General features: G+C 37.5%; 1 protein-coding gene across 2 annotated transcripts in view; it reads left to right on the top strand.

Moving 5' to 3' along the window:
* Nucleotides 1-17,815, top strand: part of LOC128859008 (uncharacterized) — a 149,852-nt gene that overhangs the window by 119,775 nt on the left and 12,262 nt on the right. For both annotated transcript variants that reach the window (XR_008454084.1, XM_054095664.1), the window contains exons 3-4: nt 1,284-1,457; nt 8,035-8,314. Coding sequence is in view for 1 of the 2 variants with exons in the window: in XM_054095664.1 (XP_053951639.1) it covers nt 1,284-1,457; nt 8,035-8,314 (454 nt within the window). In the remaining variant the exon portion in view is untranslated. The remainder of the gene's footprint in view (nt 1-1,283; nt 1,458-8,034; nt 8,315-17,815) is intronic.

Here is a 17,815-nt window from a genome sequence, read left to right on the forward strand (position 1 = left end):
ATCTGTTTTACTTTTTTTTAATGTATATTTTCGTGAACTTTTACTGCGAACCTCTTTCGTGTCACAGACAATTGATATCCATTGTTTTTGACGTTCTTCCTTTGTCGCCCTCATTGAAGATGTTCCCAAGCTAAGATTACTACGTCGCATCTAAATGGCGTAGATCGTTAAACTTTCGAGTGTTGCCATCATCAGCCTTCTTTGTGTGCATATGTATTGTGCAAGTAAATGCATATACTAACTCGTTCCTACTTATAGAGCAGACCTGACTGACATGCCAGTGTGAGCTGCTGAATGCCTTTGTTTGAGTTCAAAGTCAGTCAACGACTGCTCTACTTGACGCAGCGCTAACCGCGGTTAATACGCCTGAAAAAATGTTGATATCTCTCATGTTATGTTAGCATAAATGTACGTACATAATTATGACACATTCGAATAACTGGCTGCGGGCGTGCTGTGTACTTAAGTGCTGGTAATGCATTTGGCTTTTCTGCATTACTACTAATCAAACTTCAAAGAGAAAAGCCTGACGTTTTATGAACTTACATATGTACAGATATATGTATATGTAGTTGGATGCCAGCGCAATAGACAAACAATGCAAGGTTATATCCGTATGTCAGATCGGACTCGCTGATCTCGAGGCTTAAGCGCAAGATCAGTGATCAGCTCTGTAGCATGGAAGGGCACCCAATTCAAGTAGCCGTTTAAGCAGCACTTTAGACAACTTTAATGTAATTTAACAGTTTCGCGCCAGTGAAGTGTGCAAAAAGTATAGCACTCGTATCTTAGAGCACAAACGTTTACTTGTAAGCACAGCAGATATGTGGTTGTGGCGTAGCAATAAAAAATCTCCAGACAAAGCAAGGCGCGATCAAACACAGCTGCCTGCTGCTTATTTTTTGTTTTTTTATGTGCAATTTTTTCTAGTTTTGCATTTATTTTTTCAGCAACTGCCCAGCTGTCATGTTTTGTGCCCGGCGCAAATTGCCAGCAAAGTCAAGTGTCAATTTGTTGCAAGCGCTGCTTGATCATTCCAGTGTTTATGTGTGTACTTATAGCGCCAACGTCACGACCTTGACAAATAATTGCGCGTATTTAAACTAAGCTAACTCCAATTGTTTGGTCAACATACACTGAACTAACACATTGTGACATGTACATATGTATTGGGAATTTTTTCTTTTCATTGAATTGCTATTTCTGCTTAATTAAATATTTTCTTAACTGATTGCATACTAATCGCTATTTCGTTACTTATTATTCTCTTTCTTCTTTTACAGCCAAATGAATCTGGTTTCGTGCTACTCGGTGATCTCTCGCTGGAAACTTCAACCGATTCAGATTATGATGATTTCTCCATGTGCCCACCATCTCCGTGCGATGTTGAATTCGAAAATGCTAATATTGTGATCGATGGAAAGTCAAGCTTCCGACAGAAACCTAAAGAAGCAACGGTACGAGTATATATTGAGTAAATCTACAGTTACACCGTTCATTCATCTCACAAGACACAAATATTTCAAGCGCACTTCATTTATCATAATAACCATTAAGTGACACTTTAGAAAAAGTCCAAAGCAAAGTGAAAATATACGCGTGAAGCAAAGAAATCGTTAAGTAAGAATTTTGTTTGTGTGGTAACTTACCACCAGAACATATGGGAAATTAATGTGTACTAAATTTTATTTGTTATAACCAATTTTCTTGACTTCTTGAACAGAATGCAGGCAATTCATTGCTTTTAAGCAATCGATTATTAGATATTTTGTGCTACTTTCGCATAGAAAGTTACACATTTTTTAAATAATATTGAGTCTTATCGTAGTGCGTGACAGTTATAAATAAATGATACAGAGTAACCACTTATGGAGACTCCACAGCGTTTAAGCGTAAAATAACTGGTTTTAATATCAAATGCTGATAAGATTACTTTGTTTGGCTACTTCTGAGTATACAAAAATTATGACTCTTCAAGTTAAGTTGATAGTAGTAGAACTTTATTATTCACCATTTTGGTATTTATTACAGTTGGTGTTTTTATAGGCATAATTTATCACCTTGAATTTATGTAACCACACCTGATTTGAAACTTTTCATACGTATATGATTTGCGGGTGGAGAATTTTCGTTGAGTATTCTTGTAAGACGATTCGTTAGCGTTTTGTACTTTAGATAAGTAAGTTGTAGTAGTAAAGTAGTACTTTAGGTAAGTACTCCAGCTTGGTGATGGATAAACTATCCACGCTCCCAAGCAGGTGTTTGTCTGTTTTGGTCCGCGATTGGTATTTTATTGCCCACTCAGCCTGCATAAAGTCGAGCCTTCCACGATCGGCCGCCTGGGGACGCGTCCGATGGGAGACAGGCATAACTGCACACGCCCTATGCTTCAACTAGGCGTTAGAGAATCTTATATATTATATTATATGTATTGGAAACTTTTTAGATTGAATATCGAAGTAGCCTCTAGCCGCACTACGTGAGGAGAGATATACAGCTCAAGCTACCTCACAGAAATAAGTATATGTACAAGGGCATTTTCTAATGAAAAACTATAAAGAAGCAAGACAAAGGTTCAACCAATAATTTTAACATATATTATTGAAAAATAGGGAAAAAAATTATACAACAAAAATTAAACTTGACTAAACTTAGTAAATTAAAAAAGAAATTAAAATAACTCCATATGAAATAAGTATATGTCCATTGGCCTTTCTTTACACTTTTTTTCAGGTCTTTGATTGTCTCAAACTGCCAACCATTTTTATGAATATGGGCCGACAACATTCCTCAGAGGTCAATTGGGTTTAAATCGGGACTTAGTGCTTAGAGCTTCGTTTACAAATTGGTGTGCACTTCTGCACTTTCGGATGCTAGTAACCAACCATTCGGCTATGATGGTCGCAAGAGAGATTTAATCCAATTGAATTAGATGATTTTTATTCACGGTGCAGGCTGAACAAAGCCAGAGTTTGTGGGGTTTTTTGTATAGAGGTTTTTACCATTGAAGAGCCACAAAGTAATAGAGGTCTTCTTGTTCCGATAAGCACACACTTCGCGGTCACTTTCATCTCGAATAGAAATTTCCTTAAAATTTTCTGTTGCCATAGACGCCTTTTTAAAACCGCAATACCTTCTTTGCACTTATTTTGGTCCGTTTCCATTGCGGCTGCTTTTTGGGGAAATTTTGGTGGAATCCAGGAACCAACATATGTTATGCGCTGCATCCCAATCATTCTTCCTTTTTCTAATCATTCTCAGGTTATATCCTTTTTTCAAATTACCTATATATCGTAATTGATTAGTGCTCCCATACGGGGTTTTCCCCATACTCTTCAATTTCGTTCAATCCAAAAACATAGTACTTGATTGGCTATGTAAGTTAAAAATATAAACCTTGTTCTTAATTTTGGTTTCAGTTTAACTGAACTTGGGCTTATCGCGAGACTATGACTATGCGCCAAAGTGTCAGCCTACATTAACCTGCAATTTTCATCAGTCATTCCTAAATAGGCTGTGTTTCTACTTCATAGTCATTCTGCTAGTTAATCTGCGTAGCCGCACTACTATCAGTACTCTAGACTAGGGCTAAACTATATGTAGAATTGGGAGAAATAAAAAATTCTAAGCGTTTTTCGCTTTATTTCGATGATGCCATTAGCATAATTAGGATGGTTTGATAGAGATCAAACCCTCTTTCTAGCTAATCTTCAGTTTTTAGTCAGTAAGCGCTTTGAGTGCTATTTAGACAGAGTATTTTTTATTTAAGTTGTAATCCTTAATTTCACCCCACCAATGGAGAGCCAAATAGTTTTATGCCACCTCTGTACAGTAGGTGGATTTTTGTCATAAGAAAGCACAGAATTGCTCTTGTCTGCCGAAAGTTAACTGCTGCTAGATTAGCACTTTTAGATGGTTGTGTCGGTAGTAAGGATTGCGATCGCGACTTAATGGCCGTATGTCACATCGCTATGTCAGGCTGTCAATATTTCAGATCTACACACATTTGCTCACTTTTAATTCCATACCTCCTTAGGTATGCTGCGCAAGCTAGCCACTTGAATTTTTCAGATTTTTTGACCAAGTTTTCACAATTCGAAACAAAATTCCCATATTTTAAATATTTTTAGTGTGAGTGATATAACTAAATTGTGCTTTCAGTACGTTTCTATTAATTTGCATACCTCATTCACTTTTGCTTTTAGTTTCACTTTACTCAATTTTTTGTCGGTACGCCACATTCGTTATCTATGTATGTACATACTATTCTGCTAGTAATTGACAGGTAAACGACAAACGAATTTAGCAAAATTTCTAACGTGCCAATTTTGTAGGCAAATTAGCAAAACATGCTGACGCATGTAGAAAAAAGTAAACCCTTAGTATTGCTAGTTTCATATACACGTATGTATGTATATGTAAGAGTGTATATTTTTATGTGTTATATTGTTATATCTCAGTATGAATGGGTGACACCAAGCATTTTTTAGCATTTGTGCCTCAAATACTAATGACATGCGCAAAATGTTTATTTCGTATTTGTTTATTTCGGTTACTCAGATTTCACTAATTCTATGCGCACCACAATTACCTCAGAAATGGCCGACCGGCATGAAAATTAATTGAAATTCAAGCGCAATCTTTTTCACGGGTTCCTTTTAGTTTTATGTAAATATTTTACAAAATAACCGCTGGTGTAAACAGAAATGCATTGCGACACCAATTTACGGTATAAACATACATACGTTTGTATGTCTGCATGTGGGGTGCATATGGCATATTTTTTCCTCCACTGCGCCTGTGAAAAAGCTCTTTCGTTCGGCCGTTGGCGTAGGCGTTAAAGTGTCATTTCCGGTTGCGCGTTTGCGCTATTTCAACCAGACGAGATTAAAGCACGCCATCAGCATCCATTCTCTGTGACCCAAAATGAGGGCATGCAGAATGACTTGGTATAGGAGGGGACATGAGTTGAGATTTAAGTTGCACAAATGGGAAATAATTTTGTGTAATTTTTTTTCACACTTTTTATGAAATAAAAATAAAAAAACCAGCAAATTTTTAAGTTTAAAATAAATTAATTTCTGCTATATTTGGTGGTCTGCTTTATTTAAGTGTAAAACTATACAAGACAATACAATTAATAGATAAGTAGATCATGTTTTCTTAGTTTTGAGAGAAACCCATTTTGAGATGGGATTTGTTTTTCCTTTATATGTGGTGGCGCAAAATTAATCATCTTCTCGGAACATTTCTAATTTGTGCAAATGGCGTCATACGCCAATCAACAGACAAGCAATGTAGCGCGTAAAGGTCAAAATAAAGATTTATATCACTCAAAATAATATTTTTTAAAAGTAAAAGTAATTTAAAAATAAAATTGCAAATTGATTTTGTGCCACTAAGGCAATTGGCCGGCCGGTTCTAAACTATGACACGCAGTGGATAAAGCTCCAGACATGCCAAAATACTGCCATTCGAACAGCGATGGGTTGCCTCCTGATGTCCCCAGTACAACACCTTCACGACGAGGCCCATATGCTATCTGTGAAGGAGCATAACAAACTGCTCAGCTAGCAGTTCCTGTTAGAGCGCTACCGTAGATTTCACCCTAGCAGACACCTGCTTGAGCCAGAGCCGCCTCCCAGGCACATCAGGAGACACCTACTAAACTACGCCGACGAGATCCAGGACAAAACTAACAGACATCTACTGGACCAGACAGTGTTTAGACAGACATTAAACGAAATTTACCGGGAGACTATTACCACTTTTATAAGCTCCCGTCCACAGAATTCCGTAATCGGAGTCCAACCACCACCTCTAGCAGATGAAGAGCTACAGCTTCCCCGTGAGACCCGCGTAACACTGGCACAATTACGATCTGGATATTGTAGCAGGTTAAACTCCTATTTATGCAGAATTGACCCCGACATACCAAACATATGTCTGGCATGTGAAGACACCCCGCACGACACTAACCATCTTTTCACATGCCCTTTGAAACCTACTCATCTAACACCCCTTTCCCTCTGGACCCAAACTGTCGAAACAGCATGTTTCCTGGGCCTACCTTTAGATGATCCAGACGAAGGCGACCGGTGATATACCCTACAATTACGGGGCTTCTATTACTGCTACAACAACAACAACTTGTATTGTCAGATTTGCAATATTCAGTTACAGAAATCACGCAAAATTATAACAAGTAGACAGACACTGCGATAAATAAAAAGTTGCCATCAATAGTCGTCCCTTTCGTCTTTAAAATTTGCACCATAATTTTTCTATATATTACGTCGTGCGCGAAATGGGATCACACAGGTTTATATCTTCCGGAAACACTTGCTCAATTGCTGTAAATGGCACGAACTACCATATATATAAGTATTTACATATCTGCATACATTTTTTGTATCTTATCAGACTTATCAGTATGCAAGCAACGCCAGTTTGGTACACTTTTGCCATGCAAAAAGTGCGAGCTGCTGCCATTCATCGAAAATCGTCTTACATCATCCAAAGTTTACTTTAACAAAATTGAACCATCCATTAGTATTGTATTATTCAATTGTTTGTTGAAAAGTGGCCACTTAAAAAAACTATTCAAACATTAAAGTCAAATAAAAGTGTTGTCAGTTATTGGGTGCAAGTAGGTATTGTAATAAAATTGGAGCGTGGAACGAATTAATTTTCTACACTGTACCGGTCAGACTGCACAGTTGTAGTAGTGATGAAATGTAATTACATATTTATGCATGCATTTCTTGGAAAGGAAAAGAGGAAAATAATATTGAATAAACACTTTCGATGTTTACACTCAAATTGAATTTTGCAATTTTTCTCCCGATTGGAAACATGCATTGAAAGTGTATCGTTTGGAACAACATTAAGACGCACGCCACCAAGAGGAGGCTCGGAGAGGTTCTTCCCAATTCTGACGCGCTGCGCTGCTGGTATTGAGTAATGTCAATTTGCATAGCCGAATTAGTTTTGCGGGGATACCAAATTCAGACATAGCGGCATATAGGCAACTCCTTTTCGCACTGTCGAATGCAGCTTTAAAATCGACAAAAAGACGATGTGGGTCGATTCACACCTTTCATAGGTATTTTCCAAGACTTGTCGTATTGTGAATATCTAGTCGATTGTAGATTTTCCAGGTCCAAAGCTACACAGATAAAGTCCAATCAGTTTATTGATGATGGGCCTCAGCATTTCACACAATACACTCGCTAGGACCTTATATGCGATATTTAGAAAACTAATCCCACGGTAATTGGCACAGATTGCCGAACCACCCTTCTTATGAATTGGGCAGAGCACACTTAAGTGAAAAAATGAGAAAAGAACCTCATTTAAATGTCCATCGTGAACTCATCTACAGGTAAAATCCGCCAAATAGTGGATTCATGAATGCTTAATCGTTGAGAACGTCGAGATATCGATGTTGAAGGTTTGCGCTACATTTTGCGCAATATTCTCAACAGAACGTCCAGCTTTTTGTCTGTCAATTCTTTTTCCATCCCTGACAGAACCAGTTTCTTGAAATTTGTTCACCAACTTTTGAATTGTCTACTCATTCGGAGGGCTATTTCCACCAAAAAATCAAGAACTTTGCGATATGTTGCTTTCAAAGACGACCACTTTTATAATAAGTTTCGATCATTTTAGCCCACTGTTCTAAAGCGTAAAATTCCACATTTTTCTACTTGACAAATGTCTTAACATGGCGTACAAAAAACCTACCGTCTGGTCATTATTCCTTACTGACATCTCATCTAGGAATCACTTTTGAATGACGCTACATTTTAGGATGTTAGAAATGGTTTAAGGTGTCCCGACATAGTTAATGAATTACCACTTCCACTCTACATGAATTTTTATGATTCTAATTTCATTCGCCAAGCAGACATCTACATATTTGTATAATTTATTTATTTTAAAATTGTCTATTTCTATTTAATTAAAAAAATTACTATTAAAAAAACTGTTATTTCATTAAAAAATTGCATAAAATCACTTTCGCTCTCACAGTTTCACGTACAATTCAACGATACGCTCACCTCCACCTTTGAATATCCCTCCGAGGCATCGATAGTTATTGACGATTCCTACAGCGATGATGCACTTATAAGCGCCTACGAGAATTTATCATTGAATGATTCAACCGATTCCTCACCGGCGCGACACCATCATGTAGCCGTTGATGAGATTATACAACTGCCAACACCGACGAATACCTCGTCTCCCGCCAATAATGCCAGCAGCGCAACAAATACGCCAACGAAAAATATACTGGGGAATTTGCCATTAGGTAAGTGATTTGAAGTTCGATGTTTAATGCTTTCCACATTGCCATTAACCATAACACAACTAATTTTAATAACATACAAGCAACAGAAAAAAAATTAAAAAAACGAAAAGTTGTTCATCACATTTGTTGGCTTTTCATGTGCAACATTTATTTGTGTTTGTTGTTTTTATGAATTTTTTTTTAATTTTAGAAAATCTTCGGTACTATGTAACTGTTTGTTTGGAAAAAAATTAAATATTTCTTTAGTTTGTATTGTCTTTGTTCGACTAAATTTCATCTATACGTACATTTGTTATTAATTTTTTTTATATTCTACAATATTTGTTAAGCTCTTTTCTGAATGTTTGTAGTAATTTTCCACATTTAATCTAGCGTTCTTTCCACGACCTTAGTTTTATTGCCGCTGTTTGCATAGATTGAATTTTCTATGTTGTTTAACAATTATTTTTCCTTTATGTGTCTTTTTATAGTTAATATTTTTTTTTTCTAAACCACTACCACCTTCTTTCTTGTTTGTTTTCTTCTGATTAAAAATTACTTTACTGCATTCTTCTACTCGTAGTAACAATACCTACTCACATAACAAAATTTTCCAATTTTTGGCAGCATTACATGAAAAGAAATAATGAAATTAAACCAGACACAGCAAATAATTGGCGAACATGACGTTAAACACAGTTTGATACAGCAAAACAACAACATCAAATAAAACTTAAATCTACTAAAATTAAACTAAAAATCCCTGAAAATGCCTTAAAAGCGCCTTAATTAAAATAAAAGTAATTGTCGCTGTGTTCCTACTTTGGCTAATTGTTCAAGCACCAAAAAAACGTAAAAGAAAAACCTACGTTCCTATAAAACTGTTCACCAAACTGTTATAACAGCCTGATCTTCTATCACTCTCTCTCTCTCTTCAGTTTCAGCCGCTTCTGTTACAGATCATAATACGCCAAATACTGCTGAGTTACCGCCTTGTCTGCTCGAATGTTTCGATGAGCTCAAACAGTGTAGATTTAGCAAGAAAAAGCAGATTTTGAAAATGCTAACAACACCATTTCGTAAAATTTTTCAAATTTTAAGGTTGGTGGTATTACCAAGTGCGTTCGTACCCTTTATATGTTTGTTCTTCCCAAATCGTTTTAACAATTTTCGCTTACAAACATATGTGATAAAAATATATATTTTTTACAATTTTGGCTTTTCGAAATCGTTCATTGTTTTGCTAGTTCAAAATATCATTCATTTAGTTTCATCAAAAAAAACAAAACAACCAAAAAACAATTTCAAAGTATTTCGGGAAAAAAGTGTAAGTACCAAAAATTCATGTTTTCAAAAGTTGTGATTTCGTCACAGACCTTCCAGTTTTCAATGGTAAGCCGCACTCTGTTTAGTTTCAAAATGACCGACATACAAATCCTGAAATTAGATGCTCAAACACAGTGGTCACCATAGTCTTAACTTTTTGTTGTCTCATTTGAAATAAATATCGATAAATACCACTTTTCCCTTCACAGTTTAGTCTATGGCGTCTGGGATCTCGAATCAATGATACTGCTCAACTCGACCCGAAACGAGGCTTACTTATTAATTCTGAAATCGAAATTCAGTATCCCCATTGGCGACACATTGCAGTGCGCCATTGATTCTCAAAGCAATCTTAAGCGGTCTCTGGTATTTTTCGCTATTCATAATGAAATCCCAACATATTCCCCATAGTCTAGCCAATCTGAATAACAAATGCCCTTTCATACTAGCCGCTTGATAACTTTATACAAAATCTACTGTACTGTACCGGCCTGCTCTGACCTAAAGATCACCAATGGAGAGAGAAGGCCTACATCCCTGCTTGAATGTTTGGCTGGCCGTTTTTTTGTATGCATCGTCACTTTCTCCTACAAATGGAAGGGCATACAGTTTTAGGCCGACTCCGATTGGCAGATATTTTTTTATGAGAAATACACTCACAGGTTTGCCATGCCTGCCGAGAGGCGACCGCTATTAAAAAAAAACGTTCTCATTTTGGTGTTTCACGCACGGAGGTTCGAACCTATCATTCGGCTACGGCGACCGCAATGACCCCATAGTTGAAATAATTAATAATTTCCGTTCGCAGCATAAAAACTGTGTTAAACAATTATCCTCTTGGCCAAATTCCAATGAGGCCAGATATTCGAGAAAGCCTACCTAATCTTATTTAAACCTTTTCAGCTTTAAAGAGCATTTCTTCAAGCCTCTCGAAATCTGCTTAAATAAATGAAATGTGTGCTATGTTATTTGACAGGAGCTTTTCGGCCAGCCAGTTTCGGACTGCATTATTTGGACTGTCTGTAATGAGGTGGGTTAGGTGTTAGTATACTCAAACATCCACTCGAGCATTCATCAATTTTCCAAACCCACAAATACATATTGGCAACTCTCTTTCTTATAAAGAACCTGAACACCACTTCGTACAAAGCGCACCAGTTCCGTACTTTTTTTCGAAATTCATATACTTTTCTTTTCGAAATCCCACAATGCATTTCTCTCTTTAAAAAATTACATATCAGTTCGTTTTCATACGCCAAAGAAACAAAAAAATCGCTCAATAACTCAGCCAGTTCTCTTATATTTGCAATCAAATAAATTAGAACCAACAAAAAATGCACACAATTTTTGCAGATTACCCAATTTTAGACAAGGGTATAACGTCACAACAGCAACCACAGCTACAACGGCCACCAAATCAACAACCGTTGGATCAGCAGCCGAAAAGCGAAGAAGAACGAAATGTAGAGAGCGCTGCAGCGCCGCCTTTGTCAGAGTCAAAGCATGCCATGTTGGCACCCAAATCCACAGAGAAGACTCCTTTATTGCCACCACGGCTCGAAACAGCATGCAACGCTTTACAACAACAACCAACGCCATTGTCGCTGCACGCCGAAAATTCCGGCAAGCGCGCCGCGGCAATACCAATGCGCGCGCCAACGCCGCACTTGCCGCCACAGCCGCCGGTGTTGCCACAACGGCCCACCAATTTGCCGTTGCCAATGTCGTTGTTGCCCGAAAAATCGAATCCGAAGCACGTAAAACAACAACAACGAGTATCGCAACAAAAACCACAATTGTCAGTAAAGCGTATGGACAAAATGATACGTCAGCCGACGCGTTCAACGCCGCTAGCGTCGTCAAAGGCATCGCCTGCGAATGCGTTGCCACAATTTAAGTATGAGGCGGAAATGAAGCAGCAAAAAGACGTAAACAAATTGACGGAAGCAATGAAGGAGGAAGAGCAGTCAACGGTAAAAGCTGAACGAGAAAAACACAAAAAATACTCAAGCGGAAATTTGCAACGCCAGCAACCAGTGGATATGGAGGCGCTGCAGCAAAAGGTCAAAGAGGATGGAAAAGAGAAGACGGAAGAGTCAGCAGATAGCATGCAGCAAATATCAAATGAATTGACAACACACACGCCCGAATCGCTTGCAGCATTTGACATGCGTTGCGCCACGCAGTCGAGCATTTTGCGCGATTTTCAGCTGGCAAGTGTAACGAGCAGCGAAAGCGCTAGCAAAAATAAAAATTACAATACTACAACGGCCAATAACACAACTGCCTTAGGCGGCGCCACATGCCACATCACCAGCAATGCAGTGCGTTCAAGCAAAACAACAACTACAACAACAACACCCAAACCAATAAACACTATAACAACTGTAAACAAAAAGCCAATAAGCAAATACACCATGTTCCACACACTATTTGAAGCGTCAACAGTAGAAGCAACAACAACATGTAATGCCAGTGCGGCACCTACCCAACGGCCACGCAAGCCGCCTTCGGTGCTCAATAAACCGCAATATGCGCGCTTTTTGCAAATCGATCTCGCTGCCGCCACGTCTCCCGCAGCTGACTTGGGCACGCGTCAAGCTGTACTGCGTACGCGCAGCAATGAGTTTCAGTGTAGCGGTCGCGGGGCCAATGTCTTACCGACGAGTGCCGCACAGCAGCGCGCCAGTCCAGCAACGTGCCAGCTCATGCAACCCTGTGCATCGCAGCAACAACGCAGCGCCTCATTTTCTTTTGGTAACAATGGTGGCCTCAATACACGCGCTACCGATAAAGTGTGTCAGCCCAAACCGCCCGCTAGTGTAGACACTGAAAATAGAAACAGCACTGATTATGCTAAACCAAAGAACGACAAGAAAACAATTTTGAAAAGTGCCTCCCATAGCTTAAATGGTATTTCCACCGACGATGAGTGCTTTGAGGATGCGATAGATTTCTTCTATCCCATTCCCACGGCACTTGCGCACCTTAGCAACAACAATAATAGTTGCAATAGCAATGAACATATTATTAGTAACACTGCAAAAAGCCAAAGCAGCAGCACCACCACCACCCCTACTAACAGCAAAAGCAACCAAAATAATGGTGACAGTAGCGCTACCCCTACTGTTGTGTCACCTATACACTTGCACGTTTGCACCAACAACACCACTTTAACAGCCACAACAATAACAACACTAATAAGCAATTGTTGCCCTACTACAACTACACTTAACCAACCGAATACTAGCAACACTTCACGCAACAGCTCTACTAACTCTAGTGTCACTTCTTCGCCCACTTCATCTTCTTCTACCACTTTCTATTCTTATTCATCACTTTCCGCAGCGAATTGCACGCGCGCCAATGCAGATGTCAACACAAACTACAAAAGTCCAAGAAATGTTCACAACAGTGCTGTCAAGTGTTTGAGCCCGGCTCCGTATATGCCCAACAAGAGGCTGTGCAACAACAACAATACTAGCTTGAATGCACCCCCATCGAATGTCAACTGCAATTCTTCTGCAATCTCCAACTCAGCGACGGCGCTTGTTTCGCCATTTTCTCTGCCAGTCGCTTCTACCAATTTACTGCGTTCACGCATACCCGGCAACACCCTGTACTATGTTTGAGTTCATGTGCGTCTAACTGTATGTCCGCCTACCGGCGTGCCTGTGCCAGTGTCAGTGTGTGTGCAATCGACTCTTTTCGTTTTGTAAATTATCTACTCGCAAAAAAAAATGTGTAAAGTCTTTATTTTTCCTTTTCAGTTTTCTTGCTTTAATTGTTGCTATTCTATAACTGAACTAACTTTTCACGCTCATCGGTATGTATGGGTAGGCTTGTGGGTTATAAATAGGTTCATACATAAGTGCATAGCAGGTATCGGTTATGGGAAATTGTAATAAAAACGTAATTTTTTAATTTACATTTCATAAGAAAATACGAATGATTCACTCTAATCCTCTAAATCATATTTTATACCATCCATTAAAAGCTACTCATATAGTATAATAAAATAAAATAGCAGTTTCCCAATACTGTATGGACAGCTAAAAGCCTCACTTAATCGCCGAAATAATAATATAACAATGACCTACATACATATGGACATATATGGGTATTTTCTCAAAAATCAAAGTGATTTTGGAGCTACTTGAGGCTTACTTTTTATTATACCAAAATTCAACTATAAAACTATACCCGGATTTTATCTAAAGATTCTGAGTAAAAACTTTGAAATTTCGAAATTTTAAAAGTTACCCAATTTTCATAATTTTTCTACAAAGTTTGAAACTTTGTGTTATATGACTTTTGATGTAGTATGAACTGTATTTTCATAAAAAAACAAAAATAATAATTAAAACTCGAAAATAAATAAATATTTGGCCTAAACTTGTCAATGTGTGGCGTACACTTTGTTTTGCCACTGAGATTGATCTCTCTTGCTTTCAGAGGTTAGGTAGTCATAGTCCCGAAAAAATGATGATTTTTAATATTTTTTTTGCTAGTCAGTTGCTTTATTTTACAAAAATAAAACCATTGCATTAATACATCATGTTTCGACTTGACTTTAGCAAAATTTCAAAAAAAAATTAATAATTGTAAAAGTTATCGCTGTTTGTCCCGTTTCTCCAAAAGTCCCTTGCGCTGATCATCACAAGTCGTGGATATTCGTCTGAAATCAATCAATCACAAGGGAAATTAGTTTTGCTAATAGATAAACTTCTGCCTGATCGAAGCTTTTTTTATATTTTTAAATTAACAATATGGCGGCCTCAGGAAATATTTTCCAGATTTTCGAAAAAAAAACTGACCACTATTTGTTAAAAAAAATCGAAATTTTTGAAAGAAAAAATCCTTCGATCAGGCACGAGTTTTTTATATATTATGTTTTTCAAAAGTAGTATAAATTGTATTGAAATCTACCAAGCGGTTTTTAAGTTACAGTGATCACCAGTTCAAAAAACATAGTTTTGAGAAAAACGCATTTAAAGTTTTGCGCCGTGCGCCGCGGCGCCTTTTGTTAATTATTGAATAACACGAAAAATATTTGTGGGATTCACTTCACATTTTCACATAATATTTTTAAAATATTATATTTTAAGAAAATGTAAAAAAATCGAATTTTTTGAAAATTCTGACTACCCCTAACCCCTTCATACCCTCAACTCAAAATCATAATAACCGAATGTTTTTTTAACAGCTAGAGAACTTAAAATTATAATTCAAAATAGAAATATTGCTGTAATAATTTTTTTTTTTTTTTCATTATAATACATATAGTTTGACATTGTCAGCTCTTTTACGCTCAAAATATTGACAAAATCACAGTATAAAATTTTCATGTTTCGTAATGCGGAATTTATATGATTTATGAACCTTAGCAAAAGTAAAGTTTCAAATGAAAAAGTTCATAATTTAGCAAATAATATTCATAACGGAAGACAGTTTAGTATTTTAGGAAATTGTTTTCGTCGTGGACAGTGAGTCTTTGAGCGAGCGCGGGTCCAATGGAGATTTTTGAAATCCAGAAAAAGTTGTATGAAGACTGCGTTTGAAAAATTGTCTGAATTACAATGAAATTTTGAAAATGTAACCCCTGTTTTCACTGTTCACTGTACATCTGCATATAGATTGCTACGAGTACTATTTTTTTTTTTTTATGAAAAAAAAAATTGTTCTTTACTTTCTGGCAGCCCTTTCATCCAGAATCCCCTGGTTTTATCTGATATCTTTCCAGTTTCTGAGTACCATTTTTCGAAAATATTTAGCCTACTAGGATACTTAGGTAGTTTATTTACTTTTTTCTCTTTTGCCTAAAGCTAGGTATCTTTAAATTGGTATGAACTCTGGCCATTTTGGGCAATTTGCTTCTGAAGCCACTAAAAGCATATAATTTGTTGACTACCACTCCAAGCACACTTTACCTTAATGGTAAGCGGCTAGGTGTGGCTAAGCTTTGCTGCATTACTGAATTTATGGATTTAGTACTTTTTGCAATCATTCTTTAATATATAAAGGGTTTTATAATAACATGTGTTACAGGTGAATGGATTGCGCTTGTGACAACGTTTATTTTCAACAGGACGGCGCCACGTGCCACACAAGCAACGAAACCATTGATTTTTTACGGGAAAAGTTTCCGGACCGTGTTATTTCTCGAAAAGGTGATCACAATGGGCCACCGAGATCTTGTGATTTAACACCTTCTGACTTTTTTTCTTTGGGGCCACGTGAAAGAGAAGGTCTATTGCAACAGCCCAGGGTCGATTCAAGACCTCAAAGACGAAATTCGTGAGGCTATCGAGGACATAGGGCAGCCACTTTGCAATTCGGTTATGCAAAAGTTCATGAAAAGGATATTGTCATGTACGCGTGGTCGTGGTGGTCATTTTCCTCATGTTATTTTCCACTATTAACGGCATGCCTTCCTTTTTATAATGAAATGCACATCCGATCATTTATATTACAAAATAGAATTTTTCTTTGAATATCAAAATAACACCTCTTATTAAAAAACCCTTTATTTGTGAGCTTATTCTTCCAGTCTGAAGTCTTGCTCCTTTGGCTACTATAACTGCAAGCTGCTTGCCAACTCATAAATGAGTCTAATTTTGACTACATTACGAGGACTTTTGACTACCTTTTTGACTGTGGGTACCCTCGTATATTCTCACAAGTCTGCACTGTAAAACTCTCGGCCTAGAAGCTGCGAAAGGTCTCCTAAAACTGCAATTCTTCTGAGAGTAATCTGGAAAACTCTTCATAGTGGTTTTTGGTACTTCCAACGTGAAAAACAAGAGTTCATGAAAAATCGTTTTTTGGTATTTCTGTGTATTATACAGAAGTCCTTAGAGGTTCATTAGCAATTTTTTAAAATGTTGTTAGAGAAATAGCGATTTCAAATAGGAAGGAGATTAATGCTGTTTGCCAGTTTGAACGCTACTGTTAACAAGAAGAGGATAACTAATCCAAACTACAATGCAGATGTGGGATCGGCCCAAGGTGTCAACTGATTTGCTGACGTAACCGGGGCTATGACAGCGGCTTATTTACGAAAAAGCTGATATTGCGTTGGTGATATACGAAAATAGTCAACACAGCTAACACTTTTGTCACTTCGTTGCCCTCTATACAACGGTTGATTAGTGGAGTGTGCGAAGATGTGTGAAATGAGCGGGCAGAATTTTGCTGTTGAATCCCCGATGGCGAGAAAGTCAAAATTACTCTCATAGTTTTGCTTCGGGTGGCCAAATCCTGTTATCTATCATACTTGGTGCAGCCCTCCACTAACGAACTTGATCAGCATGCCTGTGCGTAGTACCAACTTTCATAATGCTTCTTGCAGTAATAGCCTAGTGAATTATGTGATAGCGATAATATAAAATACCATAGGAAAAGGACAAAAATTACTCACTTTCACTCACCCATTCGTTTTTATAAAGCCTTCAAGTAAAGAAACTGCGACTAGTAATTCGAAAAACTCTCACCGATATCTGCTATAGTTTTTTAAAATGCTTTTGTACATTTGCTCAGGGGTTTAAACTTCATGGATTAACACATTTTTATGTAAATTTTTATTATGTTTCTATTTTATATATTTTACTTTATTTTATATATTTTAATTTATGTTATATTATTTATTTTTTATTATTTTAAATTTTTTTGTTATTATTTTATATAATAGGACTATGAATAAGTTCGTGCGGTTTTTTTTTTCGAAATTTGAAACTTTATTGACGTAAAATGGTTACAAATTTAATATTCAAAATATTGTCCATCGCTTACTACTACTTTTTCCCATCTTTCTGGCAATTCACGGATTCCCTTTGTGAAAAATTCGGTCGGTTTTGCCGCAATCCACGAATCGATCCATTTTTTGACTTCATCGTAATTACGGAAGTGCTGGTCAGCCAGGCCATGTTGCATCGATCGGAAGAGATAGTAATCGGATGGCGCAAGGTCTGGACTATACGGCGGGTGGGGTAGGACATCCCATTTGAGCGTTTCTAAGTATGTTTTGACCACTTGTGCAACATGTGGCCGAGCATTGTCATGTTGCAAAATAACTTTGTCGTGTCTATCGGCGTATTGCGGCCGTTTTTCTCGCAGTGCTCGGCTCAAACGCATCAATTGTCGTCGGTAGACATCCCCCGTAATCGTTTCATTCGGTTTCAGTAGCTCATAATACAC

Source organism: Anastrepha ludens, chromosome 3 (assembly GCF_028408465.1).
Source record: "Anastrepha ludens isolate Willacy chromosome 3, idAnaLude1.1, whole genome shotgun sequence".
Classification (NCBI taxonomy): Eukaryota; Metazoa; Arthropoda; class Insecta; order Diptera; family Tephritidae; genus Anastrepha; species Anastrepha ludens.